Consider the following 20,848-nt stretch of genomic DNA (forward strand, 5'->3'; position numbering starts at 1 on the left):
ATCATTTCAGAACCATATGGCCAGATAGAGTGCAAACAAAACTAAGACAACAAAGAGCCAGAAGATAATAAGCACGACTGCACAGGTAATATAAAAGATAGAAAGTTGAACCAAAAGCCGTACACCATATAGACTTCTAGAAGATAGTTGTTCCGTACGGTATTAAAAGGCACAAAAGTGGAAGCAGACATACCGTATGGACTTGGAGAACAGGGGATTGAAGCATGATATATCGTATGGCTAGGAGATTGTAGGAAGAAGCCTGTAAGAGCACCGTACGACCGTATGGCTTGAGTGATTGAAGGAGCAAGGAAAATCACCGTACGACAGGGAGGAAAGGGAATAACCGTATGGCCTCACGTTCATACGACATTTATAAGAAGGAAAGTAGCAACTGTACGACCAAGTGCAGGAAAGAGGATAAGTCGTATGGTAAAGGAAGTGTAGTTGCCATCAATAAAGTGCTAAGCTTGTGTGAAAAAGAACTGTATGGCCACCAGCGGCAGAGAGCAGAACGTGCACAGGAAAACGTACAAGGAACAAACTTGGAGCTGCACTGTACGGTTGGAAAGTTGCAGGAAGAGACTTGGAGGTGTACCGTACGGTTGTACAAAAGCATAGAACCAAGGTGTATGGCTCGTATGGAAGCAACATCAAGAGTGAGAGGACTGTATGGTAACAAGGAGGCTGTATGATTGTTAGCCGTGGAGATTATAGGAGGAGAGTTACCGTAGAGACCTGGGAGAACATTATTCCATCCGTACAACCATAGGAACAGAAGCCATACTCTTTAGGAAGCAGGAGCTGTAAAAAAAAAAAAACAATGACAAATCATAACAATTCATAATGAATAACGTATGGTGCCGAAGGGAAAGACATAAACAGGTAGTGAAGAAAATATAAGCGGTTGGCAGAAAGAGTATGGGATCGGAAGAAAATCACAAAAAATGGTGTGTTCTATGGATTTTTATGTGGGTTTGAGTGTGCTAATTTGGTCTTGGCAGCGGGGACCCCAACCTCGCTGGGGGTGATGCCCCCTAAACCCCCAATTTGTTCAGTTATCAGTCGTGGGAATTGTGACCAATTGATGAGACTTGGAGTTGTTGCATGCATGGATTGTCTGTCTGCCAGAGGTGGAGAGAGCATTGGAGCAAGCCTTTTGAGAGGGGTGTTACGCTTTAAGGCACTTGGAGTAGGTGTTGGATGTGAGACTATCTTGGTGGATGCATAGAGAGCTCGGGAGGAGCTGATCATCCAGTTGAAGGCAGTAGAGCAACACTTGGCTCAGTGTACCCAGGAGTTGGAAGCAAAGAAGGTGGCACGGGTGGCTATCAAGGTTAGCTTGGCTAAGGAGACAGTATTGTGTTAGCAAAGGCTACAAATGCAACGTGTTTTGGAGACCAGTTTGATGCAGGCACGGGACGAATGTGAAAGTGGTGTAACGGAAACAGATCTATCTTGTTATAGTTAGTCAGTTAATGTATTCCATTTTGTTAATCTGTCTCGGATATTTTGTAATTGTCGTCCAGAGACGACTTTACTTTTTTGGGGGGATGATGTTGTTGGTAAATTCTATATTGTAGCCAACGGGTAGAATAGTATTCGAAAGGGCGTGTGATGGTTGAGTCATCCCTTCGGGAAAGTATATGTACACCGTCTGGAAGAAACTTTGGATGATGATAATCATTGTATTCAGATTGTAAGCATTCAGTGCATATTACATTTATATCGTGCTATACTACATGTTTTAAATATCCTTTTTACCCTATACGGTTAATAGAATGCTTGATTATAATTCTGATGAAGAGATTAATCGAAAGGCTAACCAAGAGATTGTTGAGTTGTTTTATGAGTCTGTCATAGATTTGTCGAATGATGTATAGATTTTGGAACAGAGAGAAGAACCAAGGAGTGAACCCAGAGCTAAAGTAAGTGTTGAGATAGTGACTCCTAATAGGAATCTGATAAAGAATCATCGTGCTGATCAGATTATTGGTAGCAAGGACAAAGGAGTGATGAAAAGGAACAAGGTACAAAGAGAAGAAATATGTTTGATTCACAAGTAGAACCTAAAAGTGTAGATAAAGCTAGTAAAGATGATTTTTTGATTAAAGCTATGAGAGAAGAATTAGATCAGATTGAGAAGAATGATACATGGGAATTGGTTCCTAGACCTAAGGACAAGAATGTTAGAGGAATTAAGTGGGTTTTCAGAAAGAACAAGGTGAGGTTGTGAGAAACAAAACAAGATTGGTATGTAAAGGCTATTCACAACAAGGTATATATTATGAGGAAACATTTGCAGTTGTTGCTAGAATAGAGGTAGTTGGAATGTTTTTGGCTTATGCGGCTAACAAGAAATTCAAAGTGTATCGTGTTGGTTCCCAAAATAGCAGATTGGAAATCCAAGAGCTTGCCACTTCTCTGATAGGATTTCTCAATCAGTTATGGCCAACGAATGGAAATCGCTTAGATTCCCTTGCACTTCGGGCTCCGCTACACCCAGGCGGGTAAACCTTTACCTTAACACTGACTGCTTGGTTTAAGGTTTTTCTATAGCGAATTAAAACTTGTGGAGTTCTTTGGCTGGCAAAATCCTCAAACTCAATTAAAATGAAAATTGGATGCTGGATAATGGTTAAATGTTTTGAATAATTGAATAATAATAAATTTGATGCTTGCAGGAGGAATATATAGATTTTCTGATTTCATTAAAAAGACCAGTGCCTTTGCTCATCCGGGCGATAGAGTCAACTTCAGAGAATTTTTACATACAACTTCATAATGTTTAATGCACTTATACTGCCAACAATTTTGATAATCTAGATGCGACAAACCAATTATAATGCAATCTTAAATTAGTGCAGATTGAATTTTAACTCCACTGAGACAAACTGGACACAGTTGTGGAAACAATTAAATATTTCACAACACCTATGATGATCAAATTTAAAATGCTTAATCGACCATGTCCACTTATCTGATATCAAAATCATATACAAAATTCTAAAATATAATTATGAAGGACGATTCGCTTGCAGTTTAAATCTCCACACCATTAAAGGTAAACAAAAGACATTTTATTTTATTAAAAAATAAAATAATAGACTTTATTACAAAATCATAATATTGCCTTTATCTCTCCATACAAAATAATAAATATAAAATATGCTTCTTTTTAGAGAATATAAAGTATTCCGATGATCCATGATGTGCCCCTTTCAAATGCTTTCTTATTTATATCTTACATGTGCAGAGACGTGACTTCTACGTCCAAAACTTTTGTCTCTTTGAAAATGAGTTGCACCCTTTCTATAATTATTGTTAACGCTTTAATATAACTATCGGGCTTGTAAATCATAACCCATTCATTATACTAAGTCTCTTGGACTATCTTCTCTTTACTTTATGACTTCTCAAATAAAAGTCATATTTCTTCGAGATAATAATCATTCCTTATCAACTTTAATATTTTATTTTATTCAGCTACCCAAACCAATTCTTAATATTGCTCCATTAGATAATTTTCACTGTACGCGAATCTCTTGGTGCTTGGTATAGAGGCGAGAAAGAAGCATAGAGTTATAGGCAGTATCATTCATTCTTCTCCGTTTGTTGCCGTCCACACTTATGGCATCTTCTGACAACAATATGGGGGCTTGAATACATCAAAGACCATATGTTGTATGAGAATCTGCGTCTCCATCCCTCCTGTTGCTTCTCGTCTCAGTCATTTACAAATTCATCTTCATTCCTTTATTCTGTGACTTATGGGCGAATTATACAAGCTGTTTCCAGGCGGCTATTGAAAAAGTCCAATACTGTATAAATGTTGTCCACTAGTTTATAAAAACGTGGATGGTCCCTCTATGGTTTGAAAAGCTCCTGTCTGTGCAATGTCGCATACACAACCTCCTTGGCTGAGTCTTTTCCTTCCAATTGATTTACTTTTATTGTAAGGATCTTGCTGTTACTTGCGTGATAATATGTCAAAAAAGACTAACAAGCCTTTGTGATGCATATGCATTCAATTTGTGGACATGCGGGGACATGTTTGCCACAGTTGCAAGGTAGTTTGTGTTAAGATAAATATCCCTCAGTTTTTGATAGATTATACTTCATTTATAAGAATCACGACCATCAAAGAACCAAGTGTTGTTCGAGACAATGGTTGCTCTTGGTACCAGGGAACACTTGGCAGTATCAGCTTATGGATAATAGCATTAAAAGATGAATCTTGGTTAAGTATCAGGAGAATGATAAGCAACATATATATCTGATTTGAAGATCTTTGAGGTGCACCATAAAGCATCTCCAGAACTGCACCATAAAGCATCTCCAGAACAGTGTATCTAAATCTGTTCGAACCAAAACATATTCCAAGGAGTCAGAGTTCCCATGAAGCAAAGAGTAGAGCAACGAGATGGAACTCTCATCTGTCGTGCAGCATATATATTTTCCATACTCCTGCAAATTTTGAGAAAGACGATATATCTATGCTGACCGCTGTCTGTAATCAACCGCCTGAAGAAAATGTTTTCATCCCTCTTTAAATTAATTCCTTCTACGTGTGAGTTAATTCATATAGAAAATGTCCTTTTAGTCACATTCATAGCACTTTCTTCCTTGTTTGTGAAATACTCTTTTGGATCCTTGATAATGATTTTGAAAAAATTCTCTTGACATGTTTTTACATCAGATACTTCCGTATAGTGCTGAGATGGATGAATATACAAACCAGCTTCCTTCTCCACATTATCTTGATCATCACCTCTACTTATTTTGAATCATATTTTATAAACATAAGTAGTGAGTAAGATCTAAAGGTAATCCCCTTACAATGATGTTTGGGACTCTAAAATTTGCCAAAATTTTAGAGTTCCATCATATCGGATGGATGTCAAATCATCATTTTTGAATAGAGAACTTGAAGAAGAAGTAGTCTACATTAAGCAGCTTGAAGGTTTTCCTTTGACAGAAGGAGGAGATATGGTTTGTAAGTTGAAAAATTGTATGGATTGAAACAAGCATCTAGAGCTTGGTATCCAAGGTTGGATAAATATTTGGCAAAATTGGGGTATGCTAAAGGTACTGTGGACAATTATTTGTATTTGAAGGAAATTGAAAATGCTTTACTAATTGTTGAAGTGTTTGTGGATGATATAATCTTTAGAGGTGATGATGAAGTGAGTGAAGCATTTGCTGATGAAATGAAGAAGGAATTTGAGATGAGCATGATTGGTGAGATGAAGTATTTCTTGGGATTGCAGATTGGGCAGAATAGTGATGGTATTTTCTTATCATAGACTAATTATTTGAAAGATTTGTTGAAAAGATTTGGTTTGGAAAGTTGTAAACCTATGGTAACTGGTCACAAGTTATCTAGCAAAGACGAGATACCTATTGTTGAGCAGAAGTACAGATCAATGATTGGAGGTGATGGAGCTCAAAAGTTTTTCGGCCTCCATTTGACAAATAATGTTAGATGTTGATGAATCATTGGCAGAGATGTCAAGATGGAATTTGAGGAAAGTTAATTAAAATTCAATAAGATATGGATGCAAAGTTTTATTTCTAAATGGTGACATGATTGTGGCTTGGTCAGTTGAATAATTTTTTTTGAGCTTGGCTTGCCTGATTTAGAAAGCAGAACACAAATTTTTAAAATTCATACATAGCAAGCAGCAATGTAAAAGGTTTAATTATATCAACAAAGTTTGGGGATTATAATGATTCTTTCTTAGGGGAGGACACTTTTCTTGTTGAAGTAATTAATGCATTGGATGGTCTGTATGCTTCTAATGGAATGGGATTCCATTTTGTTTTCTCTAAGGATTATTAAAGACCATGGATGATATAGTCTCAAATTACATCTGAAATGATACTTTATTTAAGTATATTTGTCAAACGCTATGAATCAAATCCAGTAGCACAACATTTGATGACTTCTAATAGTAACAAAAAATATAGAGATTTTTATTAAGAAGCGACTTTTCTCCATTGATGTCCAATGATAATAATGGTCCTATTCGATTGGTATCAAAGTTGCAAAAGTTTGGAGGCCACAAAGGAAGTAATAACAACAACAAAGTTGTAAGAGACACCAACAAATAAGTAACACTATGGATGACTGGAGGATTCTCAGTAACAATCAAATCGCAAAACAGCACCTAGCAGGTTGATATATGACAAAGATCAATGATGGAGCTATACTCAGAAACGACAATTCGATTTCATAAAAGTCAACTAATGTAGTCATCGCAAAAGATTGAAAGCAATATCTTTATATTATGAAAGAAAAGAAGACTCTCACTTAGCAAGATGATGACACGTATTCCAACGACGGGAGTTGCCTTATTCATGTTGAGCCTTCGATAAAGCATTACCAACAGTCATGTTCTTCTTGTGTTTTGATAGTCAAATGCTCCTCATCAAAAACCATAGCGATTTCTTGTTACATGTTATCAATTACCAATTATTGTCTCATTTAATGATTCATGCCTAATGATATTCTCTTTTGTTGTAGGATCAACAAAGGTGTATGCCGAAGGAGCCATATTTGGAGTCTTCGTGACAAGCATGAAGCATATTGATGAAAGGATCAATAATCAACAGATTCACAAGCAGGAGTATTACAGTCAAAACGCATATAGCTGGATATTGTTCAGGATGATGTTAGCATGGATGATTATCAAGTTTATAGAATTGATGATGAATAGAATCGAATGTAGGTGTCTAAAGATATCATGGAAGAATTTGTCCGTGAGAGGGGCTATGTTGGTTTTCCACGCAGTTATAAGTCACCAGTAATGGTTTGTTCGATAATAATCTTTTGTAGTTTGGTGCTTGTTGATCCCTTAATAGAATGAGATAACTTGGCATCAAAGATAATTATTTAGGAGTCAAATTCCCAAATTATTGACTTATTATGGTGAAGAGGTGTGTTGTTAAACATCACTTTTCAAAGAGACAACTGTTTGGTTTGTGCCTCTTTACATTTATAAATAGGGGATGCAAAAACAAAAGACACAATTCATATACAATGTTTTTAATTTCTCTGCATACTGAATTTTATATCCACTTATTGTGATATACCATTTTCTTACTAGCAAAGATCAAATGATTGAACCAAATTGGCGAATGTTATAACATTGGCAAATAATTTTATGTGTTATTTTGAAATTGAATTGCAACGAATAGAGCATCATCATTAAGTGTCTTCATTGCAATTTATTTCAGGCGTATCGGTAAGGAATTTTATTTCATTTATTTGCAAGGTTTTAGTAGTCAGATATTATATAATTTTGTCCTTTATGATCATTTTCTATTTCCTGTAAGTGATTTAACACTGGATAAATCATCTATAGCTTTTCAAACTTGATAATCACAAATATCATAAACTATTGAATTGTTTTTGTATTTGTGCCTATTTTTTCTCTGTGTGAGTTAAAAACAATATAGACTAGTTTGAAAGTGCATAAATGTAGTTGATTCATCGCATCTTGGTGATTGAATTATTAATAGTTTTATATATTAAATTTCATAAAGTTGTAAATTGAGATTATGATATTGACTCTATCCCCCCCTTCAAATTCTTCCATTGGTCATTAAATTGCTTATAATTCCTAATTTATAAGCTGGCAACGATTTTGTATCTTTTCGTTGAAAATTGATATATTCGCTTGATTTAAAATCCATTATATCTTTTCTTTTCAAACACTCTTATATTTATATAATCATTAACTTTGTTCTTAACTCATAACTTACCAGTTGAAAGTAATCATATTTCGAAGTCATCATTCAAGTTATACTTATTTGAGTAAGTTAGAAGTTTCCTAAAATCTCTTGCCATTCTTAGAGACTCTTGTTGCTTCTTGGGTTCAAGTGATTGGTTCAGGATCAATAGCACCCGCCTTCGCCTTGTAGAGCCAGAAGCGAGGGAGTTCGGATTATATCATTCAGTTTCGTCAAGTTGGCCATAACTGGTTGGACATCCCAACATCGAGTTGGCAAGAATCTAAGATTCCAATCTTTGGTTTTGAGAACCAACATGAGGTTTGCAATATTTGACTCGCACAAGATCGGATATAGCAAATGCAGATAGAATTGTTGCGAGATGTCAAGCTGATCCTAAAGAATCACACACAATAGTAAAAATGATTTTCAGATATTTGAAGGGTACACCTAATTTTGGGTTATGGTCTGACAGATGAAATAACTTTACCTTATGTGCATTTATTGATGCAGATTGGGTAGGCATTATGGATAATAGAAAGAGTACTAGTGGTGGAGCATTTTTCTTAGGAGGAAGATTGGTTTCTTGGCTAAGGAAGAAACAAGACTATATTTCACAGAGCACAACATAATTAGAGTATGTAGTAGCAACAAATAATTGTAATCAGATCACGTGGGTGAAGCAAATTTAGAAAGACATTGGAGTTGAGTTTATAGGGCCTGTTACCATACATTGTGATAACACAAGTATAGTGAGTATGTCTAGGGATTCTGTGTTAAATTCTAAGACAAAGCACATATCTATCAAGTATCATGTTTTGAGAGAGAAAGTTGCAGAGGAGATATATTAGAATATATCAATACAAAAGAGTAGATGTATTTACAAAGCCTTTGCCGAAGGATACATTTGAGTATCCGAGAGGTATGCTTGGGCTTATGCCCCTGCCTACTTCTGAGTAGTTGATGTAGATATTGCATCAGTCCAGCGGTACATAACACTATTGTTTATTTGGATTGGATACTTGATGCTTCCTCTATGGGGGAGTATTTGTGTTTGAGCTGATTCATGAAGGACTCTTGGTAATTGGTATTTAACAGTGTCTTTGGACACTTGAGCTTGTTGAAGATCTTATGCAACATATTGTCATAATGATGTCTTTGTCATTGATGTCAGTGGGGAAGATGTACATGAAAAATATCTCATGGTACATGGAATTGGGAAGTATATCAATGGGGGAGTAGCACATTGATGGAAAGTTGTTCCAGAGATTCAGATTTGATTGATGAAGAGGTTTGAAAAGAAAGAGTACAACTGAGTAGTTGCGACAGAGAGATATATATTTGGTATTCATGGAACTTAGATGTTTTTAATCTATGTTGCCATCAATGCCAAAGGGGGAGATTGTTAGCATGAATGCTAATGGTATTCCTGTGGGGGACTATCCTAGCATTGCTGGAGCATTGGGGAGATTGTTAGCATGATTGTATGTTGCATTCATGGCAGTGTTTGTCATTGATGTCAACATATTGATGATTCTGTGAAGACTGACAAAGCAACAGATAGAGATTGAGATTGTAAGGTTCAAGGATTGACGCTGAGGCTATTCGCACTTAACATGATGTTCTACAGAGTGTCATGAAGATGTGGCTAAGAGCGCATGTGGAAATATGAAGAGAGTTGAAAGTTATTTGAGATTTATTAAAGACATTGTTCTGTCAGAGATCTGAAAAGCGGTTACTGGTGTTTTGATTATCTCCTAGCAGAGGTAGAATCTGGTTAAGCGCAGTTGTACAGAGGTAGAAGACATGACGAAGATGGCGTGGTTGATTGTGCTAAGGCCGAGGTTGCACGTGCGAAGGATTGGAAAGACTCTGAGCCGATAGTGTTATGTAATTGTGAAAAGATGTAATGTAATGTATTGTATTATCTTAATGTGGTCCTATTGTAATTGTAAATTGAGAAAGTCTCAAGGCCAACTCAATAATTAATTTGAGGACTTGGTATAACGAAAAGTTATTTTTCTTCCAAGTGTGTGTTGTAAGTGATTGAGGGTATAAGCGATATATGTGTAATGCGAGTGAGCGAATTTGGATGTGAGATCTAGTGAACCTGATATTGAATATCTTGAGATCAGAGAAGTGTTTGGTGCGGATAAGGCATGACGAGCTAACAAAGAGACTGTATTTGGCAAAGAGGTTGTTGTGGACAATTGTATATTTGTATTATCCTGTGAAGGATAGTACTAAGATCAGTTGGATAGTGAGTTTGGTGATCTTGCCCTTGAAGCTGTTTGGACAGTGGGTCCTTCTGCCTTCCACAACTTCTAACAGGGTTGGAATCTCCTCACAGGTATTCAAAGTCTCCTAAGAGGGATTGATATGTACTGAATGTATTTCATTGACTCCTAACAAGGTCCATCCTCTTACAAGGAATTTATTTATTAGTACATCATTTTGTGGGTACCATCCCCACTAGGGTTTTCCCTCTGATCAAGGGTTTCCCTAGTCAATAAATCTGGTGTTATTGTGAATGGTTATTTTCTTGTGGTTATTGCACTTGCTGATTACATGTTTTAGATTTAATAAGGTTAATAAGAGTTGTTTTAATTGGATAACTGATTCCACCCCCTCCCCTCAGTTATCTTGGTGGACTTTACTTTCTAACAGGTATTTCATCAGTTGAATGGATTCCTTTGTCTTGACATAGTTTCAGACATTTCCACTTCACTTTTTTGGCTTCATGAGTTAGATTTATTGTTTTGTAGTCTTGGTAGTCATTGTTAGTGTCTCTATATGATTTTGAACAAGTAGAATTGTTTGCATGGAGGAAACAAGTACCTAAAATATGCTTATAGGTGTTCACATGTACAGTAGACACACAAAATGAAAAAAAAAATGCTTATAATTGTTCACATGTACGGTAGACACACAAAACGAAAAAATAGTTCTACGTCTTTCTTTCATTTTTCAAGATGGGGGTAGATAATATACGTTCCTAATTTCATAAAAGCTATTAATCCTTGCAAGTTTAGTAGCAATGTAACATTTTCCTTAATAGTTATTACTTAGCACTTTAGTCATTGTTTGTATCTGTCTAACTAGGTTTAACCTATATTAATTTTGTAAAAGAAGTTGCATTATTTTCTTGTGATTCTTTATTATCATTTCTAGCAAACAAAAGATAGACGGAATATATTTCTTTTTAATTATTATTATACTTTTTAAAGCCCCTATTATAGTGTAAACAACATAGTATATGAGATGGTATTGCATAGAAATTCTCAGTCATAATTAGAATTTTCTCAATCATATATTCATAATTTTGCAGGGGAGTACAACATCACAAGTTTTGAGGCCTAATGTAGTATCCCAGTGTTGCCAAGTGGCTTTCAAATGTCCATCTCATACTCTGAGGACAGCAAGATATTCTCAAGATTTGCAATCAAGAAATTTCTATTCAGGACTTTCAAAATTTACATCAGTTTGTACTGAAACTTCAAAAAGAAGCTGGAAAACATGGTCAATTTCAGCTATGTCACAGGTAAGTCTATCCATAAATTAAATATAGATTATTCTTCAGATTATAATTGTTTTGGTGTTGATTACTCTGTCAGTATCTAGTTTACCCTAAATTGCTGCAGAGGCTCAAAATATTTGGTTTTTTTGCTAATGGTAGAATACACACATAATATTCACAAAAACTGGCTTAGAGGTGATATTGTTTTGTAAAATTTGAGAAACCAAATATCATGAGCAGTGCTTATTTGGTCTACATACCCTGCCAGAAATCCACCCACTATACGATCAAAGATAATTAAAACTAAGCTTTATTCACCCATTTTTGCATGAAATAAATTTGTCCAGGGTATTATAGAATCCCATCTCTTAACTTTTTTCTCTGCTGCAAGACTTGTTCGGTCATCATCCCCACCTATAATGTGAGTGGCATATCAACCTTACCAGATGACAGACATTGTAGGCTAAGTGACGGGCAAACAACTATTTGGACCATATGCTTGGAATTTTATGTGACTTGTATTGTGAAATATGGCCAAAATATTATAGGAAATTGTGTCATTTAGATTTTTTGGATCTACCCTTTTTCACATCATTTCCTCAGTTATTTTGCACAGTTTATCTTAGCCCTGCCTGGTGGCCAGGCTTGGGATAGACTAACTAGTCTATGCTCCTGACCCTTAGTTAGGATCTATGCTAGGATACCGATTCGTGTCCTGTAGCCCCGGATGCGGAAGCGGATGCGGGATGCATTTGGAAGCGTGTTGGGTGCTGGCAGGGTGCATTTATTGAGTGCTAACTTCTGTTTACTGACCAAATCACTACCCAGAACTCTGTCACAGTCTCAATCACTGCCCAGAACTCAGCTACAGGCTTGGTATGGGCCTCAATCATCTTGTACGACATCCTTAATGAAGTATTTCAGACTTATATGGAACTGCTGTAGCAGTCCCTAACATAGACAGCTTCTTCTGTGGCAGTACGACCCTCCAGCAGGTATGCATATAGAACCTTTGAATGTGTAAAGTCCCACTCCAACCTTGACGGTTCTCACAAAACTCCCAACATTGCCCAGATTGGTATAGCCAGCTGATAGACAATTTGTAACAGCAGTTAGCACTCAATGAACTCCCAGCATATAGACATTTATATATTGCCCTATGTGAGCAATGTTGGGTGTTTTGTGAGGGACAGCAAATAGACAATTATATATATATAATGTCTAGCAATATTATATATATATAGACACACACATAGAGGCATCCATATGCATCCGCACCCCTCAAAAAAAAAATCACGCTTCCCACATCCGTTTCCGAGTCCGCATCCAAATTGGTAACTTAGGATCTAAATGTTCTTCTGACACCTCTAATGGTCTCTAGGATTCCTTACTCACTCAAGGATCCCCTGACCTGACCAAACCTACCCACCAAGTCAAGACTTCCAACTTCTCAGCATTCCAAGTTTGTTCTCTAGCGACCAACTCCCTAAAGGCTAATAAGGGTCATTTAGGGTTCTACACCATTCCAAGTTCTAACAGGGTTTGTGATGACTCTTAAAGAGGTTTTACAACCTATTCCACATAACCAAAATGATGGCAAAGTTGGGTTGATACCCGATTGAAGACTTTCTTCATAAACAGGGCTACTAGAGGAGCCCCAATTAGGCCTCCTTGCGGATTTGTAGGACTTTAACCAACTTTCCTTCAAGGTTTCATCACAACTGGTAATAAGAACAATTGTTAGCAATGACTCATTCTCACAGATTTTTGGGGTCTCAAGCCTTCAAATGACCGTACAGCATTTATGCCAAAAACAAGGGTTTTTAAAGGTTTCGTAGACTCCCTGCTGTCCCCACTTTTTCAACACGTTCCAGAGCTTCTCAAGACTTCTCGTTCACAACATAACACCTCCTAACACCCTTCTTGAATCCCTCAAAAGGGCAAGCCATGAAACTACCTCCTTTGCTCTTGAGAGTTCTTTATTTGCAGATTGCTCCTAGCCGGGCACTGCCTAGCTCGCCTGGGGCTTTGTCAAACAAATGTCTGCACTTCTTTTCTGGGCCCCTGCTTGCATGTATATGTACATTAGGGTCTGTAGTCCTAGAATCCAAAATGCCATGGTATTCCCACGGTGGAAACAAGATCTACAGCCCCATATTTACTAAATGCTCCAAAACTGGCAGAGCACAGTCTCTTTGAAAGAAATTATTAAAACATTTGCAAAACTTGAAAAAAACCTAATCTAATGCACACACAAGGAAGAATAAGAACTACACACAATATCTCATGCAATAAATCAACAAACACTCCTTCATATGCTTCAAAACATGACAAAAACCAGTGACTGTCAGTGTAAAATCATGCACAGTCTACTGTATCCGTACTGCAGCAGTACAATAGTAACAACCAACCCTTGATTTAGGGTTCCTCAGGCCTTAAATAGCCTCCTCCTCGGTGTATGGTTCAGTTAGGGCTTTGTTTTAGCCATTTAACAAAGTTAGGCTTTTGCAAAGAAAAAGTTACTCAGCAACTTTGAAAAGTTGCTAGCAACTTTGGAGCAACTTTTTGTTGCCCGAGCAATTTTTGCTCCTACATCACCAAGACCATTGCTAGGTCTTCCCAAGGCATTCTTGGGCTTTAAAACTCCACCAACTACACCATCTAAGACCTCTAAGTTCACAATGATGTAAAGATCTCATGATGACAACTTTTGAGCAACTTTTTATTGCTCAAGCAAGTTTTGTCCTTACAATCAAATAACCAAAATGTAGGTTCTTCTAAGGCACACATGTGCTCATATTGCAACAAAAACTCCTATTCCAAACTTCTAAGAACATGGCAAATCAATGACCTCAGGATGACATCATTCCCTAGGTTATTGTGCCATTTACATCAAGAACCAAAAGGAACCTTTAGGATCTAACCTATGCCTAGTCACACAAGCATGAGCTAAGGCTCTTATTGTACTTACATACTTCTTATGAGAAGTTCAACACAACAAAAATGTAATGGTGAGAGCCCTTGGAAGGGTGCTCCTGCACCACTGCCTTTGCTATTGCTTCAATCCAAGGTTAAACTCAGCTCCATTAAATAGATGCTCTGTGATGCACACATATAGAATCTTGATTGTCAATGAAATAATTTTTGCAGAACAAATGTCGGAGCCAATGTGTTTTAACTTTACATTGAAGCAATAGTGAAGATAAGGCTAAGATGAATTCTGCAGGGAAAAGTTCCCACAACCCTGGTCAAAAGTATATTACAAATCATATGAAAATGAATCTCTCAATTTGTTTGAGACCTCTATAGAAAGTAATGGTCATTTGATAGTAAGTTCTGTTCATTGCTTATATTACTGCTCGATACCATAACTGTTAAACCTTTTTTTTTCTGAATTTGCACAAAAAGAAACTATAAATACCAATAGGATTAAGTTACCTGATGCACCACAAAATGGAACAAAATGCATTGGTAGCAAATTGCCTGGAAGATAGGTAAAAACCTCATACCATGGTCCTTGCCGAAGGACCTTCTTGGAACAGCCTTGGATGGATGAATATATCAAAGCATTTTTCATCTTTGTTAGATCAGATATGGGATATATATTGTTTCATGGGCTATCTTCCTTTGCGATTTGCACACTGAAGAGTTTTTCCCTGGTCTGACATAATAAAAGCCCACCAGATTGATTACATGTCACAATAATAAGAATACTAAGGTTGTAGAACAGTTATACATTGAGATTTATTGGGAGAGATCAACTGAGAATATCTTCAGGAGGTTCACTCAGTGATGTTTCTAGATAAATAAATAGAGAAACCAAATTTAAATACATGCTTGTGAATTATCAAAAAGTTTTACTTGATGTGCTTTATTCATCACTTTTAACTTTAGAGAGTACGTAATACCCCTTTTTATGGCCCTTCTATTCACTCTGAGGGAACTTTCTTGGAGAGTGCTGAGTTTTTTGGGCTAGAATTTCCAGTGGCAGTGAGTTCTGGGGACGAAAACAAGTTGAATGATACTTTTCAAATTCAGTGCGTAGACTTTGGCAGCATTCCATACCCCTCTTTGGGAAGCACCAATTTTCAAAAGGTCAATTTCATGAGAGTTAAGCAAAATATTTTGATTCATATTTGGTCCATTCTAATATTTTTTGTACTTTGGTTAGCGGCATGGAAATAATTAACAATATAATTATAAATGATAATTAAAAAAGAGCTAATGTTTATATTTAATTGGAGTATATAGTCACTTTGTGAGGGCCTCAAGGATTATTATTTTATTTAATTTCGAATTTTAAATATAACTTCCAGAAAGCCCCATTGTAGATTATAAAAAGTGGACGAGGGAGCTCATTTGGACATTTCTTTGTCATTTCATGTTTTCTCATTGTGAGGTTTGGATTGTGTGTTTGACTCAAAATCCTAGGACGGAAAATTTGAGGAAAATTTAGCTTTGGAGATGTGATTTTAATTTATAGCCGAATTGTGTTGGCTTTACAAGCTACATTCACTGCACATATATATAATGTGCATTTAATTATATATTCCCTAGTTTTGTGTTTGTTTTAAGTTTGTTCATCATGCATTAAGGGATTAGATGTTCTTGAATCACACAGGATGTGGCATGGCAGTCCAAGGTGACAAAGAAATGCTTTTTTGATGTTGAAATTGGAAGCGTTCCTGCAGGAAGGATTGTATTAGGGCTCTTTGGTGAGGATGTACCACGAACCGCAGAGAACTTCCGTGCATTATGTACAGGTTTGATTAAGATATGGACTCATCTTCATATAAGTTTTGTCTCTGGGTAACTTATGTGTAAGAAGCTGGTGTAGAGTTACTGGTTGAAGTTTTTGGCCAAATAAATTGGCAGGGGAGAAAGGATTTGGATACAAAGGATCTTCATTTCACCGTATTATAAAAGACTTTATGATTCAGGGTGGAGACTTCGACAGAGGTGATGTATGTATCCGATATGTCTTTACTGAATTACACAAGTGATTATTTCATGTATTAAGTTCGTGTTGGTCACTTTGCCAGATTTCTTTTAACTTAATGCCAAATTGCTTTTCTTTCTTTCATATTTTATGCTGCATTTTCTGATGTGAAAAGTATTGTACATCTTGGAGATGAAGTGAAATAGAAGAATATTTGGTAATTTTCTATATTATACAGCCATTGAATTCTCATTGATTTGTTTTGAGATTTATTAGTTATACTAGTTCAACATTCGAGTATCTGATCAATGGATATGGCTCTATGGAAGCTTCTATGTTCAATCTTGGTAGAGAAAACATACAAGAGGATGAAAAGGAATAGAGATAGAATCTAAATATTTATGGCCAAAGAACTGATGGTATCCATCAAGGGTTCCCATTAATTTTACCCAGTGAGAACAAATCTATATCCTATTTCCCTTGAATTACAATTTATTTGACACAGAACAATTTCATAGTAATATATATAAGTTGCATACTTTCTGTGTAAGGGAAGGTTTACATTAATTCATTGGCTTTACAAGGTTTCGTATTTAATTTTTTATCAAATATTGACACTGTAAATGATATCTTGAGAATAATGGAAGAACTAAAAGAAATATAATACGAATGTAGGTGGTCTAAAATACAAATAGGAGACTGATCAATATTTTATTTTGAAAAGGCCATGCTAAGGGAATATAGAAAAGGAAATAAGTAATTCATATTATAAGAGGAGACAGAAGAAGAGGGCATCTAGTAGGAGTTTTGCACAGGGTTTTATGAGTTATGACCATAATGGTTCACATTTAACATTTAAAACTCAGCAAGCATGCTTCTTTGTGCTAAATTGATGTTTAAAATAGTGGAGTTGACTTGCCCATGTTCAGCTACATGAGTGATCATTTATATGTGGTTTGGAAAGTAATTGAGCCAGGATTAGAAAATTATTCACCACATGGTTTTGGCTGTATGCTGGAGTTGTGTATGCCCAACACATAAAAAGTGACCGGCCACTTAATTTGGTTGTTTAGAAAAGAAACTTATTGCAACTGATGAATGGCTGCCTAGCATGCAGTAGGATTGTTCGTACATCAATTGATAATTGGGGAGATTTTCCTAACACCAAAGAATTAGAATGTCAAGGGACTGTATTGTCCGTAATCTGACAAGGAAAAATCTACACCATGTGACTTCCTGAGTTGTGGAAGAGCAAGCTGGAGTGTTCTGAAATAGATCTGAAAACGGTCCAAATCAGAGTTGATCATTTATTTGTTGTAGTTCAAGAAATGATCATTTCCAATGGGAACATAGCTAAGAAACTGATCTTGTATTCTCTAGCACAACCTTTCAGCGATCGAGAACAACTTGTGTGGCCGAATCCTGAAGATAATGCTTAGTTGTCAATTCAGATCTTAATGGCTACAGAAATAAACCTCAAACAGAGACATAGGGTGAGGATGCTGTATCCTTCTGAAGAAGAACCATAGAATGAACCCACATATGGATATCTTCTTCATCTATGTAACTCATCCACTGCATCTTTCCTGCAGTAGCAGCAACGAGCTGTTTGTTTGATATTCATGTATATCATTAGCTCTTACACCCTAGCTGTATTTTTAACATGCCATGTTCCGACATTGCTTCAATGCATTTTCCATCAGGCCATTAAACATCGATGGTTGGGTGAAATTGCAATGTTAGTTACCATGCTATATAATCATAAAATGGCCTTTGCATGGGATTACCACGATATGAAAGGTTTTAACCCAGGCCTTTGTACACATTATATACACATAAATGATAAAGGAGATTGTAAACCTGTGCAACCACCACAGCGAAGGTTGAATCTCCGAGTCTCAGATATTGTGAATGGAGAATTACAACTCTTGGATTTTGACTTCATCTACCCTGTATCAGAGAGGTAATGTGTTTCCCTCTAGTGATGCCAAAAAAGGTAGGGAAGTGCATGTTTGTGTAGATGTAATAACCTTGACTGATTAAAGCTTAAACAAATGCCAAATTCTTCTACCATTCAATTCACTATTCTAGTGCATGACATTTTGTCAAACAATTTGTAAGCAAACTCTGAACTTTAAAGGTTAATTCTGCAAATGGAGTTGCAACTTATCTCAAGATTAAGAGTCACCTCTTAAATACCCATGATCAGTCTAGTTTATTAAAGTAATGAACATAATTCCACTTCAATTCAGACTTAGCAAAAGATTTAATGAATCTCCCCTCGCAGAAATAAATATTATTAGTCCAATCAAACTCAATACATTCAGCAATTTATTTAAGGGATATTGTGCTGCATAATTACAAACTTTCACAAATGAAATGAACCTGGTGAATTCCTTACTCATTGGCAGCAATGAATGAACTGCGATGTGCATGAAATTGTGGCCTCAGAAACCTGACTGCAGCCTTGAAACACAAATAGCAGGCCTGTATAACTGATTGGCAACTCTATTAATTAACGCTAGGTAGTGCTGGGCTGAAATGACAAAGGATAATGCAGTGCCGATCTCAAGTTCAGCTCCCTAGTCCAAATGCCAATGCTAGGAATATATTGCAGGTGGTAGATAAATAATCTCTATGCCTCTAGATGGTCACATGGGCTGAAGTTAGCTATGGTAATTTTGAAATAATGCCCAACGCTGCTATAGGATTAATGGCTGCTCGAAACAAACCCACGTGTGCTCCTGTTATGAAACGCAGGTATACTGGAAACTCACAACTCATTCACAAATCAGTAAACCTCTAATCTTTCCTTAGCCACAATAATAACAGTAGGAGAGGAGAGCAAATTGTTTTACAACAGCAACAATTTTGCAATAACACTTCACTGGAACTCAGTCTCAACCCTTATACTTCAGCAAGGGCTTTGAAAATTAAGAACCTCGGAAAAGCCACAAAGGCAACAAAAGAGAAAATAATATTCAATTGGATGCTTTACTTATCAAATAAGCTCATATTTATAATCTTCCAATGGCACAGAGTTTCCCAAATGAACTTCACTTAGGAAGCTTCCCACATATAAAATTAAAATATAATAAAGTGCCATTATAAACTAATTTATTAATAGCTTTTGGCTCCGAAAATGACCTTTTCCACCATAACTTAAAATTCTGATACGTAAGGCCACTATTTCTTGTTCTCATGATTTAAAACTTTTCATCCTGGTTCCAATGAGCTATGATACTAAGGTGACCAACCAACAACACTATCAAAAATAGCAACCTCAGTGTATTTATATGAATAATAATAATAATTCACCCGTATTCCAAAAACAACTGAAGATGCATTAGAATCAAAATCTGATAACAACAAAGTGATCCTGATGAATGAACCTAACAGGGTGACTTACTATAAATAGACACTCCCTCTAAGATTTTTGGAGCTCAAACTGGAAGCTCGAAATAAAAACTAAGAGCATCCTCCAACTCCGCTAACTCAATTGAGCTCATCGGAACCAACAGATTGACTTACTATAAATAGTAAGTCTCTCAAATAGAGCCAAAACACACCATAGGCTGCTGGAAAGCCTATAACCACACAATTGAGACCCTCGAATCCCATTGTCAGCTCACGAGGGTCGTGATGGTGAACTGACCTGGCCAACTGCAGGAACTTGTTAAAAATGGGAACATTACAGTAGACTATAGAGAATTTAATGCTGCAACAAAAACAGTTGCTTTCCCTTTCACCTCATTGACCAAGTTTTGGACTCTTTAGCAGGCAAGAGGCATTGTTTTCTTTTTGGATGGGTTTACTGGTCATAACCAAATTAGGATTGTACAGGAATATCAAGTTTAAACAACATTCCCCTACCCCTAGGGCACAAATGCACATACAATCCCTCCATTTGGCTTGTCTAATGCCATTGCCACTTTTTAGAGGATTGTGTTTAGTATCTTTTTCAGTTTTTATTCGTGACTGTGTAGAGGCTTACATATGGCTTCACATCTTATGGGAACACTTATGATGAAGCTTTAGCTAGCCTAGATAAAGGTACAAAAAAGGTGTCAACATGTCAAGACAATAACTTGTCCATAAGTATTGAAAAGTGTTACATGATGAAGGCGTAGTCTAAGGACATACGTCTCACAAGAACTTATTATTGATTCGAGTTCTATGACCAACATGCAGAATCGGAAGCTTAGTATTCCAAATGGAAAATCAAATTTCTAACTCTCTTTTGCACAAGGAAGCTCATATGCTAAACAATGCATAAGGATTGTGTTATCAAATAAGGCAACCCCAAGGTTCCTTCTAGATGTGGAATTTCACTCAGTTATAATGATTTGATATGTTGGATATCAGAAAGGGACTTCGTTGTTCATTCAATGGTCATCAACTACTTCAACTATGTCTAACCAAACCAATTGCAAATAGCCAAGGGTTTTAGAAAGCTATTCTGCTCCTAGAATGCAAGAGATTGTGAATGTTTTTGTGACTACACTAGACTTGATCTTGTCATCAATTCTATCAAGCTACTGCAATCTCCTAAGGTGAATGTAAGATAGACAAACTATTACTATTATGGTATTACCTTACCACCATCAATGGATGGATACAAATGTGCAAGCAATAACTGAAGTAAAGCTCATTATTCT

General features: G+C 36.4%; 1 protein-coding gene across 1 annotated transcript in view; it reads left to right on the forward strand.

Moving 5' to 3' along the window:
• Positions 1-20,848, forward strand: part of LOC149560104 (uncharacterized) — a 73,282-nt gene that overhangs the window by 33,697 nt on the left and 18,737 nt on the right. The window contains exons 2-4 of the mRNA XM_089824508.1: positions 11,063-11,275; positions 15,873-16,014; positions 16,127-16,215. Coding sequence (XP_089680634.1) covers positions 11,063-11,275; positions 15,873-16,014; positions 16,127-16,215 — 444 coding nt within the window. The remainder of the gene's footprint in view (positions 1-11,062; positions 11,276-15,872; positions 16,015-16,126; positions 16,216-20,848) is intronic.

Source organism: Cupressus sempervirens, chromosome 4, assembly GCF_028749045.1.
Source record: "Cupressus sempervirens isolate cs-2001-9-10 chromosome 4, ASM2874904v1, whole genome shotgun sequence".
Lineage (NCBI taxonomy): Eukaryota > Viridiplantae > Streptophyta > Pinopsida > Cupressales > Cupressaceae > Cupressus > Cupressus sempervirens.